Genomic DNA, 20,702 nt, shown 5'->3' on the forward strand with positions numbered 1-20,702 from the left:
TTTATTTTATACACACCATATCATTTCTACCCAAGGCCTCCGATACAGTCACGTATCTCGGCTACTTTTTTATGTGGCAGATGATATACAGCGTACTTGTTTCTGTGTCCGCCATTTTATCGATATTTCTTTATTTCAAATCAAACAATGAAACAATTCCGAAGTTCTTGGACATCCTTGTATCGTTTGTTATCAAAAGGTCTATAAAGAAAAAAGCACGTCCAAATATTACCCGCATAACAGTAGTGCCCTCGGATCCAGAACGAATGTCTAATACATATTCTGTAATTGACCCCCAAAGGAGTCCATCTTTTCTGGAGAATGCTTCCTCAGAGACAAAGTATATGTATCCGGGCATTAATCGTCAGGAATCCGTCCAGTCACAGGCCTTGATGGAGGATTCGGGTAGAAGTGTAGAGAATCATATGATTGGTATAGAGAGACAAATTAGTAATTCTTCAGGCTCGTCAAACTCTTCCGGGGTCAAACGTGCAAGAAAGATATCTCCTGTTATTAGCAATGATGTAAGTGGTTCTAGAAAGGCGGAAGGACAACAAGGAGGTGACGATTCTTTACTTACTAACCGGGCAACCGGGTTACAAACTATCGCCGACCCAAGGAGGTTAAGCACGAAGACTGTTCACTGGAGACAACAAATTGAAAGTGATGGACACAAGTTCACTAGTGAAAAACTATGGCGGACTTCCATAATTCGACCTCGTTGTAAAAATCGACAACAAAACAAACAGGTGGAAACTTCTCTAGTGATATTAGACAACAGAAAATGTAGGAACGAGAAAAGCGAAAATAAAGAGTCTAGTGAACCTCATAAAACCAGGGGAAATAATGAAAGTCAAAACAGGAAAGTAAAGAAAATTTGTAATAAACAAGTAACATGGAGACAGGTATCGTTGACATTAGATAAAATATTCTTATTTTCCTTTTTGATTATAAATGTGCTCATTTCTACTTTCTTTCTTTTCCCACTTGCGGCACGCCTCTAGTATATACATTTTTATCCCTTTACCGAGCTTCTAGTCATTGAATTCCCTTGTCCCGCCCATTAGAACATTACATCGAACCATATGTGTAACTCCACCCTCCATTTTCTATGACACCATGCCTTTAGACGGCTTTCTCAACTATCTCGATTATTTTCCCTTTGTTTTTTTTTATCATTTTTATATCACGTCTCTTGACGTCGACTTTTCGTTTCATTAATTTTTTGCTAATGAACAGTGTTTGTCTTATTAACACGTAACACACATTGAGGACGTATTTGTCCTTGACATCACACCGTTAATGCTCATCGTTTATTTTCTTTGTAGATTCTATTGTTAACTTTTGTTCAATAATTGTTTTCTTTGTGAATGGTTGACGTAATATTTTCAAGGACAAAATATTTGTTCTTTCAAACTTTAACTTTCATCTTTTTTTTATAAGATGACTTATCAAACTAAGAGAGCTGTTTTAATTACCACATGCTAATATTTTCTTCATACAAACATTATTTTTCGAATACAAAAAGAAACTGAAATTCTGTTAGGTTTGAATACTTATTAAGCACTATTAAAGCAATTTTTTTTTAATTACAGCTCATTGTGTGTTTTCAGCATTAAGAAAGTGTTATATTCATTTACCACAAGCAGGAGGATCGTATTTGCTGGGTTATTCTCTGTTTATAAATATATTGATGTTTTATAGAGTTGAGTTTTGTTCCCATTTGACCTCAATTTTGGATAGTATATCAAATGTTGGCATCATGAAATTGAAAGAATCAGCGTTATTTGTATCCAATTTTTGTATTGTATCAATATGGAAATAAATCCTTCAATTGTTTACCAATGTTCACTTTGTATTCGCTTTTTTTAATTGACTGAAAAAAAACATAGATTGAATCATCACACTGTAGAACTATGCAAAAATATGGAAATGTTGATGGGGAAACAGGGGGAGGTTTTTATTAGTTAAAGGGACAATTCAGTGAGGCTAATTCGGTTACATAACCACGAACAAAATATGACATAAATGTATTGTTCTACATTCCTTATGAAACATATAACAGGAAATATTGACACATTTCACGACATTAATAAGTATTTGGATTGATACCATTGAAATTCAAAATCGTTGATCAATACGATTAAGCAGGTGCAACATGTCCGCTGTACCCATACCCGAGCCAAAGTCACGCACGTTAAATAAATGCAATACATTACCACTGAGGAGTTGATGAAATTGTTTTTAGACTAAAACATGCTTCTAATAATGTAAACACACTACTGTAAGAGCGATTTGAGTACATGTAGTTCTAGACAAAAAAATCGAAACTACACTGGCAAGGGCCAGGGTTCCGCATACAAAACATCCGACCACTATGTGTAATGTCGGACAGTAAGCAAGTTTGAACATTCCACATACATTTCACTACAATGGGCTTTTCTGGCATATCACAGTAAAACCAGCTAATCCAATTACTATTATAACTGGTTTGTTTCCGAAATATGTGCAAATTTTAATGTACTCTTAAACTGCATTGTCCCTTTAAATAATAATTGAAAATTGATAAAATCTATATATTCCAACTGAATTACACAGTTTTCATAACAGATAAGTTAACTAGATGACCTAAAATACGATCTAGTGTCAATTAGTTCTTAAACCAATTATTAGCATAGTAAATCATAAATCATTGTCGTATATCAAAGGACATATGGTACATCAAATCAAAACGTTCCCGTTAGAAGCCGATATGACGCACAAAACTACCAGTACCCTCGCAAAAGACTTAGTACATAAAGACGAAGAGGGGGTTGTTGTATAAGATGTTAAGATGACTTAGATATTGGGGATCAAATATCAGAACAATCTCGGACCATTTAACCGGGAGGTTCACTTTACATAGTGTACACGGTGCCGTAGTGACTGTGTAATATTATTGCCCAGAGTTAGCCAAGCTCGTCCCTCAGATGGCAATCTCTGCCTCCGTATTGTTAGCCGGACCAATTTAGTTGTTATTTAAAAACATCAAACCAATAGTTTACATGTGACCTGGGTTTTAACTTACAATGACCATTCCATTTGGAGATTTTCCAGACCACGGAGCACCGAAACAAATCTATTGCTAGTCGTATGCAAGATTAACTTCAAATAATCGCTCAATTAGTTCGGGAACCTTCTGAGGTTAATTAACCCGAGGTGTTCGAAAAAGATACTTATCAAATATTTGGGTGCAAAATTGTTTTATAAATTCCACATGTGTATATCTGTTTTTTCTATCAAGCTATTGTTTCTGCATTCATATTATTTTTTGTTCATTTATTTATTTTTACATTTTATGAAGCATTCATATTAGAGATCATGATCACCATTGTCGGGCAAGTCTGTTTTCTTGATTTGTATTACTTGTCAATCGGCGTAAATGAGAAATTCACCAAGAGATATTTAGGGATTGATATTCACTGTTGACACAAATCAACATAGGCCTGATATATATACGATGGCTTCAGCATTACGGTTCCTACATGTCTGTTGAATACTGAACTACGATCGAGATATATCTTAAGAATTTCATGTTCAACATCAACCTGTGGTTAATAAATGTTCCGCTATTTTCATTTTTCCATAACCACGACCAAACACGGAGTATGCTAGTCGTGTACGAGTTTTCTAACATTTTTCTTGTTATTGCTTAACACTGGTCGAGGGGAGGTAAGTCTTTTGTGAAGAAATGGTTTTTTAAAGATGCTCCACCGCCGACAAAAAGTATTCTTTCACTATCAAAAACAGGAGGAGACGATTTAGTATTTTTCTTCAGTTACAAAAATTACTTACTTTACACCATTACCACCATTGAAAAGTTTGAGCTTTTAATTCTATGTCAAGTTAAAAATATGAAAAATAATTAATTGCATCCCGAAAAAATTCCGACGCACTATATCCTATATGAAATGAAGTACTGATTGCGCATGCACCAAAGGCAAAATGAAAATATATATATTATTTTTGTGTTAATTAGACATACATACACACGATTGAACACCAATTATTGTTCAAATGATGAATATCATTCATGATCTGTCGGCGGTGGAGCATCTTTAAGTATTACGGAAAAATTAATCATCGGATAACGAAGAATTTTAATTAAATCAAAACGCATATTTTCTTGTATTCACTTTTTTTTAATTTTCACATCACCGATTTCGACACAAGTTTAAGAGACAATTCACTCGAGCTAATTCTTTTACATAACGAAGAAGCAAAATATGGCATAAATGTATTGTTCTACATTTCTTATGAAACATATAACATAAAATATTGACAAATTCCACGTCATTGTTTAGCATTTTAATTGATACCGTTGTAATTACAAATCGTTGATCAATACGATTAAGCGGGTACAAAATGCACGCTGTACCCGTATCCGAGCCAAAGTCACGCACGTCAAACAAATGAACTACATAACCACTGTACAGGTGACAAAATGATTTCTTAGGCAAGACAATTCACCTAATAAGGTAAACACACTACTGTCAGAGTGATTTGAGCAGTTCTAGACAAATGTAGCATTACTCTACGAGCAAGGGACAGGGTTCGGCATACAAGATGTTCGACCACAAAGTGTAATGTCGACAGCGAGCGAGTTTGAACATTACACACACATTTCACCACCATGGGCTTTTCTGGCATATCACAGTAAAACCGATTTATTTAATTTCCTTTAAAACTGGGGGTTTTCCGATAAATGTACAGATTTTAATGTTCTCTTAGACTGAATTGTCCCTTTAATGTTATCCGTGATATTAGGAAATGTGTGGAATGTGTTGTGAATGTCTGTATGCTTTTTGGAGGCTGCGGTATATTTGTGGTATATTTACATTGACAACTAATAAATAAACAAACTAACCAGACCAAAGAGAAGTCTATGATGACATCCAAAACGTGACTATTGTGACGTCACTAATGATATACAACTTAATGTAACGTGTGATTTATAAAACTATGGAAAGCGGTAGAGGAAATTCACAGATGATATTACCACAACAATCGAGGACCACGATGAGAAACAAAACCTTCGCAAATGGAACTGCTAGAACATTGGAATAATCTTCATGGTGTTATATCAGCTAAAATTATAATCACTGTCAAGAATAGATTGGATAAATTACGAAAAACAAGACATTTCACACAATTGTAAGGTAAAAATTCGAACTTTAAATACAATTTTGATTACTAATACGAGTCTGGTGTAGGAACTTGATTATTCCTGTACTGTAACGGAAAACAATTATAAGTTACAAACTATAGCTACTGATGATTAAATTGTCTACATTGCTATTCAATATTATGGGTAAATCATCGTTGATAAACAGTTTTCTTGATCTAACCTGATCAACTTTAAAGCAGACAAACCAAATAAGTAAATAATGTAAAAATTAAGTATTAAACTATCTTTTGATGAAATTAAAATAGGGCATTATGATTGTCTGCAAAAACTGCATCTAAATAAACCATGTATTTCATAAATAGATCGTTTATTACTTAGTGTCTCCTTGTAATAATGGAACTTATGTCCTTATTACAGTGCTATCCCACTGAAACATGCCGCTGAACACACCAAATAAACACACACCATCCAGTCACATACACTAACACCGAGCAGATGGAAGCAAGTTAGATGAAAGGGTGTCTGAAAACGTGCGATAGAAACTGACGCGATCAATTGGCTACTGCATTAATCCTCCATGAATTCCAATATGTCTTTGATGTTACGGTTACTGCATTGTGGCTTCTCTCAATCAGATATCAATATCATCGAATTTCAAAGAATTTTAAGTAATAATACATATAGCATTTGCGATAAACATGTTTTATTTCCATTCAAAAGAACAATTACATACACATGCATTAATAACGAACAACAACGTGTCATACAAATCATCACAATTTGTGATGTCGTCGGTGGAAACCATTAACTGTAGTGACTACATAAATCCTCATATTGCTAGACTACATCTCGCCCATCATAGTCTGTGTTCTGTCAGTGTAGGGGACTAATCTTATGTTTGGAAGTCGTCTGCTGGGATGTTTACCAAAATTGCACTTTCCTCTATTTCTAGTCCAGTTTAGAATCATGGAGCAAATTGTGTATTCACATGTTAAAGGAAACGTATAACCGTTAGTTCAATCTGAAACAGTGGTTACACTGTAGATACATTCTCCAAAGTATCGTTTAAACAATCACTACGGAGTCAAAGCATATTTCGTCAGTGATTCGTATTTCAAAGTTCAAAGTGTGCTGAGAATAAAACTCGAGCCAAATTCAGCATGAAAAAGAAAAACATTCTAAAATGGAAAACAAACAATTATCCGTGGAGTAAGCGAAACAAAAGCATTCCGTCAATGATGATTGACGAGTTCGTAGAAACGATGAACTTGTTCAAACTGTGGAAATCATATGATAACGCCTTGTTGATGCCAAGTCAGATATTTCTATGTTGAGTATTTTTACTACGATATATACAGGAAAAACACCAAGCAAAACAGAAAATTGAACAAGAGAAATACTGTGAGGAACACACGATCAAATGTTTCAGTAATTTGTTTCCAGTTCACAGGGGTCTCTTCGGACACTGACCTGATTTCGGCGTTGACATCTTTGATATTGGCAGCCATTTTAGATTCTGATTTTTCGGTTTTTCCATATGGTGTTTTGCTATCCGACTCCGGTAATTCGGACATGTTTTTTTTGCCTGTGTGCCTATGACAGAGCGAATTTATTCTCCGCGAAAGTGTGCGTTGTCTAATGAAAAAATGCACTTGGACAAGCACTTCCGGTACAACCTCGGTCTCATCCTTGTGGTACATTGAGTGAAGAAAGATCGTTGTTATGGTGATCAGTGTGCTGTTCATAAGGGTAATTACTAGAAATACAGACAGCAAAGACATAGGGTCCGAACCCTGGGGCATATAATTGCTCACCATGGACTCAAACACCGCGAATGACAGCAGTACAGTAATAGCGAAGGACACACGCTCACCAGATTCTATGGGAAGGGCGAACACGCAAGGATTGAGCAGGGCAAGAAGTGCTATCGGGATAATTACCGACACGACAAAGTACAATGGCTTTCTCTCAATCACTATGGTAAAGTTAGCGAATTCTACACTGTCTTCCAGGTTATCTTTTGTCATCGGGAGGGAATTGACCTTCACTGAGGATGATATCACTTTCCACTGGCCATTATTTGAGAAATGGTCAAACGAAATGGTATCCCGCATAGGAACCAAGCTAATTTCTTCAGTCTGGTAACCGAAAGGGGATAGAACCACATGACATTTTTGAAAATCGTACGGGAAATACGTTACATCCGCCACGCACGCAGACTTGATTATTCCAATTCGCCACCAATTCATCAAACCGGTGTAATCCACGCGTACCTTGAAATTACCCTTGGTAGAAATGTGAACAGTGTCGTCTGCAGCTGTCGTTAAAACCATTTCCGGTAGCCACACGGAATCCTGAGGAAGTGTCAATGATTTTAGGCCACCACAGTGATCCGGTTCCCATGTAAATCGTTCCTCTTTCCAAACAGAATTAAAGATGAGAGTAAGTGTAATTGTACCCGCTAACTCGTCCAAGTCGTTGATGGACATTATACCCATAGATACTCGGACCTCGACAGGTTTAGTCTGGTTCAACACTGGCCGAAGTTCTACAGTGTAGTTCTGAAACAGCTGCTTATATAACCTTTGTGTCTCCGGAAGCATTACAGGGTACACGGTTCTAATGCAAAGCCAGGCTGAGAATACCAAATGAATCAGCCCCCGGTGCATCTTCAATAGCTGACGAAATATTTGATTATTCAAAATGTTTCGGTAGTAAGAATGACTTCTAACCGATGTAGATTATATACAATCTTTTGAAACAATCGATGTGGCCTGTCGGCGAAGTCTGACTACTTGTTCCCATTGAATGTAGGGAACTGAGAATATAACTTTCCAGGTCAAGATATGCGTTTGATCTGCTGTGCGACTATACATGCAAAACAGAATACGCAATTTTGTTTTTCTGGCAGATTAAATTCGTTTTAGCTTTAGGGATCTTTAATGAGTGAAAACAAATATTAATAAATTAAGCTTGTTTACTGAAGTGACAATTAGTAAATATGCACTTCCACGACAATATTGATCAAGAGCTAGCCAGTTATCCAATATCGGTCTTCGTCAATGGATTCCCTTTCATATAAAAAGTTATGTCAATACACAACAATACGCCCCGGCAGTACTATATGGTCGTTGGTATGGAAACTACTTCCAATTTGGCTTATTGTTTTGTTGATACAGCTGATTAAATCCTGTAAAAGTCATAATAAACTAAAGAAAAAAATCTGATTTCCAACAGAGCGTGACATTTCGACAATTATGTCTGCCCATGCCATTTCCGCAGGAAAGTACATGTGTACTTTTTAAATGTCTTTATTTTAATCACTTCAAGCCATAGAATCAGCGTAGTAAGTAATCAAGTTATCTCCCTTTGAACGAAGTTTTCCTGTTTTCATGTAATTTTTCACAGGCTCTATCTTCCTTTACTAGAAATTCTCTATTTGAAAGCAGTAAATATATTTAAGGAAAGAAACTAAAATGACTTTACTGAATTTCCTGCAATGCTTTCCCATTGAAAATTTGAAGTTAATCTGAAATTTTGTTGAAATTTAAACCTCGAATACAAAAGTAAGCTAAAAAGCTATAACTCAAACCGATTACTATTATCAGAACGATCTGAGATAGAATTATAAGCAGAACTTACAAAACTGTATGCTGTTATTCAGAGGATGTAATGTTATTCAGTTTTGTTCAGTTATTCCAGAGTTACTGCGTTATAATTAGCGTTTTGCGATCATATGCTTGTAAAATGAAAACCAAAAGCATATAGCCCGATTCCACTCGTATCTGTCGGATCATTTATTTAAGGAATAGATGTTTATTTTGTTGAGGTTATGAGGGTATAATGATAATGGAGCACGTGTAAATTATGTAACCCCAGCGAAGCAGGGTTACATAAATTTACACGGGCTCCATTATCATTATACCCTCATAACCTCAACAAAATAAACATCTATTCCTTATATTTACAGTTTTTCAAGTAAATGAATATTATCAATTCCCGCGGCAGTTGCATATTTTTTATTAAAATACACATATTATTTTCTCTCCCGTCATCGTCAACGAATTCGATTGAACAGCTGATTGGAATCGAGTCATTCATATGTTCCCGCCAAAAGTGGGGTCATGATCCCACGTTGCTACGCCATCAAGTATTCACGTAACAATAGAATCGCCGCGTGTGTTGTGCTAACATTATACACTGATAATGATAATACTAGAAAGTATGGTTATTGAGTCCGTGTCAGTGCAAACTGTAAATATTACAGCATATTGTCGGACCATAACCAGCAAATCACTTTATCACTACGTCTGACAATCCTGGTGGGGTATGCTGTTCAGTGTCTATTGCAGTATTTAGTCAATGAGATAGCACTATAAATGGGGAAATGTTTCCGAATTGGTTAGATTTACGTTATATTAGTTCTGTATATCTATATTACATTAAGCTCAGAATTTGACTTAACTTTATCATGATTATAATTTACTGATGATAAATGTTTCTACCAGCAGGTAATGATATGTAATTTGTACTTGCATTTTGCTATTTTAATGTAATTCATTATTATGTACTCTTTAATTTGTCGGAAAATAAGAAGTGTGTTGAGTGCTAAACTTGTACTATTGTGTGTCTCGTCTAAAGGACAGAACCCGGGGTTTGTCTCACAGGGCCGATAACTCAGCTCATGGTCAAAATGAAGAAGGTCAACTGGGAACAATAAAAATTATAATATTCAAAATTTAGTCGCCATTTACACTCACTCAGGGGCTACAGCAGGTACGATTCTAACGCCTTTCCTGCAGGACAGCACATATGTAATGAAAACTGAACAAATTATCTAAATGACGTTAAACAGTCTAACCATTAAATACCATTAAATCACTTGGACATTGTTGTTTGTTTATCTACAATTTGTTGCTATTTTTGTTCCTCTGTGCTTGGGACATTGCAGGTAACCACCCACTTCGTACTTAAAATGGTGACAAGCCAGTGAAGTAAATTACATCAATTTATTGATTTTTGAATTTTCGACTCAAATATATTTTACTGTCATAAATGTACAGAAGGGTCAAGCACAAGTTATCTCAACTTAGTAATACCTTCTCCACATTTGTATTTAGTTGGCACGACAGCTGGTCTGGGTGGTCTGGTGATGTACTCACCTTTCACCTAGCCGGCCGGGGTTTGATCCCTCGCACAGACGTGAAAATAACAGGGGTCACCTGCCCAATCACGTGGATTTTTCTCCGGACATTCCGATTTCCTTCCACTGTTAGAAGACCCTACAGTACGTGCACTTGCATCCGGGTCATCGAAAGTGGTTTGTGCAGGTTATATAACTTGTGTGGTAATCGGTGTAAAATAAATAAAGATTACATTTAATTCAGAAGGCTGTCCCACCCCCACTCAACCTTTAACCCAAAGTGACGATATAAATGATACCAGAGGAGAAACATAAGATCTTTGAAACGTCTCCTGAGTTTGTATGTGTCATAAAACACCGCCCAGTTTGATGCCGGAAGTTTGATAGTCATGATACGAAGACACAGAATGACACCGGATTAATGTCGGTACTGCTTACCACAAACTGTAAGGAAACAAAATGTTATTTTCCATTAAACATACTCGCCCATTTCTTCTTACTATCGTTCATCAACGATTGCCAAACATAAATGTGGTTTTTTTTTTTTTTTATAAAATTTGAGTTGTTTAGATAAAAAATGTAATCACATAAAATGCCGACACAAACATCAAAATGTACATGTATATCCCATTATTTCGGTTTTGGATGCCTACTTCATTGGATCATTGTAAAATCGACACTGAGGAGACGAGTCTAGGAGTCTGAAGTGGCTCACGATGGCATATCGATTATGTAAACTGTAAACCTTCATTGCCATACCTGTGGCAGGCATTATTCTATTGTTGAGTTATTCCTGATGACTCAAAAGTTCCGTTTTGTATTTTCAAGCATAAGCAAATTTCGGGTGCGGTCTGATTCGCAGTTTGCTTTTTAAATAGAATTTTGGTGTGGTTTCGAGCTCCGTCTTAATTAAATGGAACTCAAAACAAATTAGAAACTGATAGTTCGTTTCAGTTTACGCATGTTACGCGGGGCGAAAGAATAAAATAACGAAATTCGGGCGCATATCAGCCACCATAAGATACCAACTTGTATGAAGGTTTACCAAAGGATTGTCACATTATGAAATGTTATCATGAATGAATTATAACTATAAATACATATAAAAAAACTTTAATATTTATTATTTATGATATACATATATTTATAATAATAAATTTAATATTTTTACAAGTAGCTGCCGCAACTTCTTCAGATTGATGCTAAATAGCATATTTGCTGTGGTAACATATTGTTGTACCCGTTGCTCAGAGATATTAAATACAGGGTGTATTTTGTTATATTATTGGCCTCCTATATGTATAATGGAAGCGATGTTTTTCGTGTTTGAACTGTGTGATGCGTGTTTTTGGAGGCTGCGGTATATGACCTTTTCATAGTCTATATCACTGAAGCATGTAGCCAAATACGCCAAACAGTCACACCCCACCGATCTCATTATACTGACAACGGGAAACCAGTTGTCTCATTATTTTTTTGCTGAGCGCTAATCAGATGCAGACACTGCCATTTTTATAGACTATGGTGTGTCTCGGCCAGAGGACAGAAACCAAAGCCTTCCTCACAGGGCGAACGCTCAACAGAAGGCCAAAACTGAGGTAGTTTCAAGGGAGACGTTAGGAATAAGAAAATAAGTTAGGAAGAAGGTACATAATTTAGTCGCCTTTTAGGGGTAGCAGGTGCAATTCTGATGCATTACTTGCATTTAAGGGCTGATATTGGTCAAAATTACCTCACTTAAGAGAGGATCTATCTGTTGGGAGTATAATGGTGACTTTGTTCAACCAGTCAGATTGGGTCGGATCTTTACGATTTTGCCACAAATTTACACAAATTTTTTTTTAAATTCAAAGTTCGCTTTTTGTTGCATGGGGAAAGTAGATGCCACCCTCCTGAGTTTTTTTTTACAATTATACCTAGCTCTATACTTCTTATATATTTTTGCATTGCGGCCCTTTTTACCTTCTATGCTTACTTATTTTTTCGGTTTTTATCGGAAAATAATTATTATAAACGTGTACAATTTCAAGTAATTAATATACGGATATGTCTTAACATTTAGTTTCTTTCATCGATGGATTATAATTATATAGGACACGAGTTCCACTATTACAATGTAGACTACATGATATACAGCAGCCTCCAAAAACAGGCACTTCCACATAAAACACACCGGGTACAGGAAAGACAGTCCTGAAATGGCCTTAGCTGTTAATTAGATGTTAGGCCCAATAAACCAATCAAACAACGTACGTTACACTCGATAACATGTTTATGTGGTACGGCGGAAGCCTTTAATAGTCTAATGAGTGATATAAACTGTGCACAGGATGTTCCTTATACTGCAGTTAGTATTTCTAAGAAACACAGAGTGACAGACGTGATCTTTATACTAAAGGTCACAGACCTACTGTCGTGTGTTAGAGCAGAGCAGAAGTCGGCCAGTGTCGATATTTTTCATCCACTAATAAATCCTATACATTTCCTATGTTGCAACCTTACAAAACTGTAACACTTTTGAATAGAGGCCAAAATATCACTTATTTATGGAACAGTGCTGATCCAAAATACATCAAAACAATAATGAAAAACAAATCATTAAATGCTATGAAATATTTCATGAAAAGATAACTGAGCCTCGCAACATCTTCTTAATGTCTATTTCAAGATTTATAAGTAAAAAAAAACAACAAACAAATAAACAAAAATAAAATATTTTTTTAGTCAAACATAATTTCTGAGCCAGATTCGATCAAGGAAGGCTCTATATGTGTAGAGCTATTTTAGATTCATGTGCATTCCTTCGTTGAAATCTAAGTTTTCTCTACCGAAAATAAAGGTGGTATTAGCCACAGATATTTGCGGTTTATGAACAAAACTTTAACAATTAGATTAGAAGGATTGGCATCCTCTGTCTATCGCCTTGTGCTTCATCTACAAACACGAGTTGGCTACTGTCCTTGTCAAATCAATTCTATTTGGTGATCTCGTTCTTTATATCTAATTAACAATTTATTATATATATTTTATGAAACGAGTCTGAGAAGTTTTTATTTTTGCGAGCCTTTGGTGTATAAATTGAAATAAACTTGACTCGCTATACACCCCCACCCCCCACCCCCCGAATTTATATCAATATTGGTGTATAAATTGAAGAAAACTTGACTCGTTATACCCCCCCCACCAATTTCATTGAAGAGGTCATGTGTTTTCAGAGAACAAATGCTTTGTCATTTTGATCACGGATATTTCTATTAAGTAATTACACTAGTACATACCGAATGTTTAATGTATATATATAATATGACAAGGACGTCTAAATCCATACGTCATAACATTCGAAGAAAGCTTTATCATTTTTCACTCTTTGATACTGGTATTTCTTTGATGATTAGTGCGTACTATTAACGCATTACTTTTACATTATCTTTTATTTTCCAAAGCGAAACACACGTTCTTTAAACTGGCGAATTTGTTTTTTTTTTACTGAACATTTGGTTTATTAGTTTGTTTGTTTGTTTGATTATATTAACTTGTATAGTGGAACTTATGCACTTTTTATAGTGCTATATCACTGGAGCATGCCCCTGAAGACATCAAAAACACACCCCACCCGGTCACATTATACTGACAAAGGCCGAACCAGTCGTCCCATTCCCTTTATGCTGAGCGCTAAGCAGGAGCAGAAACTACCACTTTTATAGACTTTGGTGTGTCTCGGCCAGGGGACAGAACCAAGAGCTTTCCTCACAGGGCGAACGCTCAACTCAAGGCCAAAAGTGAGGCGGTGCCAAGGGAGGCATTAGAAAAGATAAAATCAGTTAGGAAGAAGAGAGAAGATAAAATCAGTCGCCTTTTACGATTATGCAATAGGGGCATTAGGTACAATTTTAACGCCCTACATTCGTCCTGTAAGCAGATGTGTGTTGGTTGGTGTCTTCGGCGACATGCTTCAGGGATATACATGTACTCAGATATAGCACTATAAAAAGGGCAACATATCACTATTCAAGTCAACATTGCACGAGTACTTTAAATCAATTTCCTTTCGCGTGCGATTTAATTTCGCGAAATACGCGACCCAAGTAAATTCGCGAAAGTTCATCTCCGAGAATGAATATCTACACCATCTATATTAATAGGAATTATCATTCAATGTTTTATTCCGCGAATGTTTTCCCCGAGAACTTGTTTTGAAATGAAAATCACTAAAATTAATAGCCGCGAGAGAGAGTTGGTTTACAGTATACAACAGTCTCCCAAAACACGCATCACCAACTTTATACACGCTACACACCACACACAAAGGAAGCCGTCCTTACATCACCCCGACTGAAAATAGGACGTAAATTTAATCGAACAAACAAACGCAAGAAACATAATGTCCATTACTCAATCAATCAATCAAACAAACAAGCAGTGAGTGTTATTTAAAGACGGCATCCCATATGTGCAAAGTGTTGCGGCGTGTGAATGCGGTATGTTTTGAGAGGCTGTGGTAAGTGCAAGTTTTGTCCTTTTTTTGTGTTATTTCACTGTATGCCGCCGTAGACACGTAATTACAACGGCCATATCAGACGTCACACTTATGCTGAGCGCTAAGCTGGAGCAAAAAACTAACACTTTAATAGACTATGGTGTGTCTGAGCGCTAAGCTGGACCGAAAACTAACACTTTAATAGACTATGGTGTGTCTCGGTCAGAACAGAGACGGTGTCAAGGGAAACGTCAGAAAGAAAAAACTCTGTTAGGAAGAGCAGAAAAGATAAGATCCTAAATTTAGTCGTTTTTAGGAACAACAGAGGGTAAAATTCTAAGGCAACTCCTGTCGGACAAAATAAAAATATTTACTAAATATATAATGTTAAGCAAAAATCCTTTCGCCAGCTAACTACAGTACATTTGTATTTCTACATCGACTTCTCTGAAAGGTCAAGATGATCTAGTCATCATGCTTCGTCGTTGTTGCCAACCGCTGGCCGTGCGTCATTCGTAAACTATACACACGCACTTCAAAGTTATAAAGTGCTTGTTAGATTGAGCTAAAACTTTTGATGACCCTTGCTTTAAGTGTTGTTATTTTTCGGGTCGATCTGCTTATCCTAACATGACCACCATGGAAAATATATTTTGAATTTTCCATTTTATCAATGCCATAGACTTGAAAACAGAGGTGTAAAAGAACACCACATCTCAATCGAAGTGTTGTAGTTTTCTACTTTTCAAGATGACTGCATCATTCACCGACAGAACATGGATGTTCTGAATAGCATGCAATATACAGCTAACCCTATGGTATTTTTTATGTAAAATATCATCACTGATCATGAGTAACTCGCAATGTAAGTTATAAATGATACCTTTTTCTATCCCATGCAAAAGTCGATATTGAACTCACAGTAAATCAGAATAGTTAATTAATTGTAAATCACTCAAACAGCACTTTACGATTTGGTTTTAAAATCAGGCTCATTACTTATATTACAGAGCAAAGACTGTAACCATGAAATATTTCTTCGAGGAGATAACATACGCGTGAATCCAGATTTAAGCTTAGATTATAAGACTCTTTCATATGTGGATTTGAAGGATAGGGATATTCTACCCGAGGGTCACAAAATGAAGTTTTGTTTGTTTGTTTGTTTGATTAATTTACGTCCTATTAACAGCTATGGTCATGTAAGGACGGCCTCCCATGTATGCGGTGTGTTGCGTGTATGTTGTGCGAGGTGCGTGTTTTGGGAGACTGCGGTAAATTCATGTTGTCTTCTTGTATAGTGGAACTATTGCCCTTTTTATAGTGCTATATCACTGAAGCATGCCGCCGAAGACACCAAGCAACACACCCCACCCGGTCACATTATACTGACAACTGGCGAACCAGTCGTCCCACTCTCCGTTTGCTGAGCGCTAAGCAGTAGCAAAATGAAGTAAAACCCGAGGCTTGCCGAGGGTTTTGCAACAATATTTCATTTTGATCCTGAGGTAGAATATCCCTTTCCTTCATATCCACTTACGAAAGAGTATTTTTCTTTTATACCTCGACGTTTTATTGCAATTTTACAACTATAATGTCCCACCATTTTGAAATAAATTCGAAGAAATCGCCAACTGGAAGTCAATTTTTCATATTTTCAATAAAAATTCCGTTGTTTGCATCTTTTATAGTAAAACCCGTCTAGTTTTGTGGAAAAAAAATGTTAAATTTTTACCGAGGAAATAGAAATTTTGTTGACGCCGTGACGTCACGAGGCTTTATTGCATGGGTAGCCTTGCAAAATACAACTTCAGGCGGCATGGGTGTATTGCCCCGTAGGTATGAAAGAAAAAATGATATATACTTTTTGTCATTTTTTAATGTAGCAGCAAATGGTTTTATTGGCATCGAAGAACGTATCATATGACACGGTACATTCAAACATAGAAATAAGAGTGAAATTATAAGAAAAAAACATATTTAAGAATTATGTAGTTCATATTATTTCGTTTTTTTCTCTATCATGCCTAAGGGTGTAACAATCATAGTATTTCGTAAGATGCATACTTATGTGATTAAGTGATGTTTTTTTTTCTATCATGCCTAAGGGTGTAACAATCATAGTATTTCGCAAGATGCATACTTATGTGATTAAGTGATGTCTTTTTCTCTATCATGCCTACGGGTGTAACAATCATAGTATTTCGTAAGATGCATACTTATGTGATTAAGTGATGTTTTTTTTCTATCATGCCTAAGGGTGTAACAATCATAGTATTTCGTAAGATGCATACTTATGTGATTAAGTGATGTTTTTTTTCTATCGTGCCTAAGGGTGTAACAATCATAGTATTTCGTAAGATGCATACTTATATGATTAAGTGATGTTTTTTCTATCATGCCTAAGGGTGTAACAATTGCATACAATGTATAACAGTACAATACAACGTTGTACAATGTACAACAATACATACAGGTAGGGCGTTAGAATTATAGTAAAAGGCGACTAAATTTAGGATCTTATCGTTTCTCTACTTTCTTACTAACTTCCTAACGTCTCCCTTGACACTACCACACTTTTGGCCTTTGGTTGAGTCCTCATCAATGTGAGGGAGGCTCTGGGTTGTCTCCCTTGGACGAGACACACCATAGTCTATAAAAGTGGTAACTTTTGCTCCTGCTTAGCGCTCAGCATACCTGGAGTGGGGCGACTGGTTCGCCCGTTGTCAGTATAATGTGACCGGGTGGGGTGTGTTGTTTGGTGTCTTCGGTGACATGCCGCAGTGATATAGCACTATGAAATTGCAAAAGGTTAACTCTAAAAGAATACACAACATAAAGATACTACGATCTCCCAAAACATGCACTTAACTTACGCATGAGACAATATGCATGTGAGGCCGTTCGTGAACATCATTCGTAAAAACGTGAACAACGATAGGTTGCAATTTGTATGACTGGATAATTGATGCCCAGCCCCGGTAGGATTGGTTAAAAGATTTTTTCGAAGTAGTGCGGGGTACCTCAATGTATGGCATTGCGAATATAAGCGTCTAGGACTTTCATTAGGAAGACTTGTTTACCGTCAGGATTACAAACTGTTGTAATACTCCCGGCAAGTGCAGGGTATTACTGAATTCAGTGACCCTCCTGTAGATCCACTTATATATCAGCATCTCATAATACATGATAGATAGTAATATATGACTTAATAAAAACTCAGTTTTTTATTTGCTGTGCTCCTATATAATAATGGAAGATTCTACGATACAACGCCCTAGAAGAGTAGCTTAGCCAGTTTCAGTGTAGAAAGACCCATGATTATTTTTGCAGCCCATCAATGAACATCATCAGCTTTTCGTATGTAGATTTTTTGGCAAATTGTTCAACATTTTCCAAATCTAATTCTGAGTTGTGTAAACTGGTTATGAAGCCGAGAGGCAAAGCAGTATGCTGTTGTCCATTTGGTATACGTTATCCTATCGTAGCATGGATGTGTAACTACTTGCCAAGAAATTTAAAGACACATAAGATATATACACCTATAAAATGACCCTTTGCTTCCTGTAAACCACAACTGACCTTCCGACCATCTGCTGACTTCATATCTGACCTACTAAAAAGCTATAGAATCTATATTATACACAGCTATTTCAAGGGATTTATAGAAAATCAGTTTCGTTTTCGTTTCGTTTTCAAAGAAATGGTAGGATGTTCTCGGTTCGGTTGCGCTTACGTCTGCTAAATATACTGAAAGAGTCTTACTATACAGTGTATTTTTACATAAAACTACAAACATGATAATCCAAATATTGTCAAAGTCGTTTTCAAATTTCGATTCTGAAGACATAAAAGTTGCAAATGGCGATCCTAGCATGGCATTTTTTTAAATAATGAATTGATATCCAAATGCAAATAGAGTTTTGATAAATACTAAAGGCGGCTAAAAAATTAGTCATTCAACCCAAACTAATTGCGATTACTTGCGATATAGAGATCGTAAATGATCGTAATCCCTGGAAATGAAGTATGACCTAAATATCGAAACCACTTGATTGCGATCACCTCTGAAACATTACTGAATACAGATAATATACAAATTATAGGGACTGGGCATCAAAGAAACACTATTTAAAAAGTATGACAATTTATTGACCTGTGCCCTATCCGGGCCTCGAACTCACGATCTACGACACCCAATCGCATAGCCAAACATTCTTCTTCGCCTCTCCTTCCCTAACGTGGGGACTGGTTTTGAACCGTAAGCTACTTCAACTTTCAACCAATATTTGAAGAATGTTTCAATTTACTATAAATGAGCAAACTAAATGTTTGTTTTCTTCGAAATTACACTTACAATATTTCAGACATGTAGTGAATGATTGAAGTCTTGATAACAAGAAAAGCATTCCATGGTAACTTAGTTCAAACGATTTAAGATTACAAGGGTAATGCATTAAAAATAATTTCTAAATTCTTACAAAGATTTGTTTATCTTTTTTCATATTTGAAAGCCAAAAGGTAATCTTAAAGACTTTTACTGATATTCAATTATTTTCATTGGCTTCAACATTTATTTAAGATGCAGTTACTGTTTGTAACGTCGATTTTGTTGGATGAAACACCGGTCTGGTGATTTTAACGGGAAAAAAATCTATAGTCAAAAGATATTTTTGTGAATGTTTTTAAAAATGCAAAGAAGTACATACCACGGAATCTATATGTGGTCTATAATTTCATTTCACATGTTAACAGTGTTATTAGAAATTGTAAAGTGACTTCTGCAGATATTCATTTAAAACATTTAAAAAATAAATATATATATTCTTAATTTTATTAAATTATATTATAAAACAGTTTTCATGATTTCTCATAGATTATTAGTTATAAAACATGTAACTGTAATTTTTTATTACGTTTTCTATAATAAAACTATAAATTCGCAATATTTGGGGAAGTAAATGTCAATATCATAAATCAACTTTGATTCCGCCCTGTTCCGTATAGGATTACAAATAACACGATCAGATCACGATTTACAACAAAGCTATTTTTTAGTACACTTCATGTAGGGTTTATCTCTGACTGTGATTTAAATCGCCCCTTTAAAGACACTACACAGTGAAGAAAATCTCCTTATCTGCCGATACCGAAACTGTAAGTACAATGTAGAACATCGCAATTTCTCAGAAATTCTGTAATATTGTATAACAACCAGAAGTTTCCGGAAACAGCAAAATTGGGTTTAGGTGATTTCTGAAAATATTTCCTAATGATGGTAATAAAACTGTGTCTGGGCAAATTTCCCTAATGCATGATTGTTCAAAGTAAAATCAAAGTGTTCAACAATGAATTAATTGCACCTCCTACAAGAGTTTCTTTTTCAATCTAAAATCAAACTTTCAGTATTAATATTTTCTGAAAATGAAAACTGAGATGAACTAAACTGTCGTCTCATACCTTAGGCGTGATACCGTTAGTGCAATTCAGTGCATTATCAAGAACATTTAGATATACACGGTGTGCTCAATGGAATCCGTGTCTAAACACACAATAAAGGACACCTTCTGAAAAGTTTCAAATTCGTGTACATTAGTTTATTGTTTGTGCTGACAGTGATATCGTGTGATAGCACACATTTATTTAAGCCAAGCTAGACAATTGATGGGAACGGTTTAAAGACGAATGATATTTATCTTCTCTATCAAAAATGGAGCAGATGAATAAGTATTTTTCCTCAGTTTCAAAAGTTACTTACTTTACACCACTAACACCATTGAAAAGTTTAAGCTTTTTATTTTATTTCAAGATAAAAATATAAAAACTATTGAATTGCGTCTCCAAAAAAAGTCCAAAGCACTATGCCATATATGGAATGAAGCACTGATTTCGTATGTACAAAAAATATTTATATG

General features: G+C 35.7%; 1 protein-coding gene across 1 annotated transcript; it reads right to left on the minus strand.

Annotated features, from left to right (window-relative positions):
* Positions 1-5,963: 5,963 nt before the first annotated feature.
* LOC138324533 (neuronal acetylcholine receptor subunit alpha-5-like) lies at positions 5,964-7,701 on the minus strand. The gene has a single exon (XM_069269588.1). The coding sequence runs from the start codon at positions 7,663-7,665 to the stop codon at positions 6,511-6,513; it is 1,155 nt and encodes a 384-aa protein (XP_069125689.1). The 5' UTR covers positions 7,666-7,701; the 3' UTR covers positions 5,964-6,510.
* Positions 7,702-20,702: the final 13,001 nt, after the last annotated feature.

This window comes from Argopecten irradians, chromosome 5 (assembly GCF_041381155.1).
Source record: "Argopecten irradians isolate NY chromosome 5, Ai_NY, whole genome shotgun sequence".
Lineage (NCBI taxonomy): Eukaryota > Metazoa > Mollusca > Bivalvia > Pectinida > Pectinidae > Argopecten > Argopecten irradians.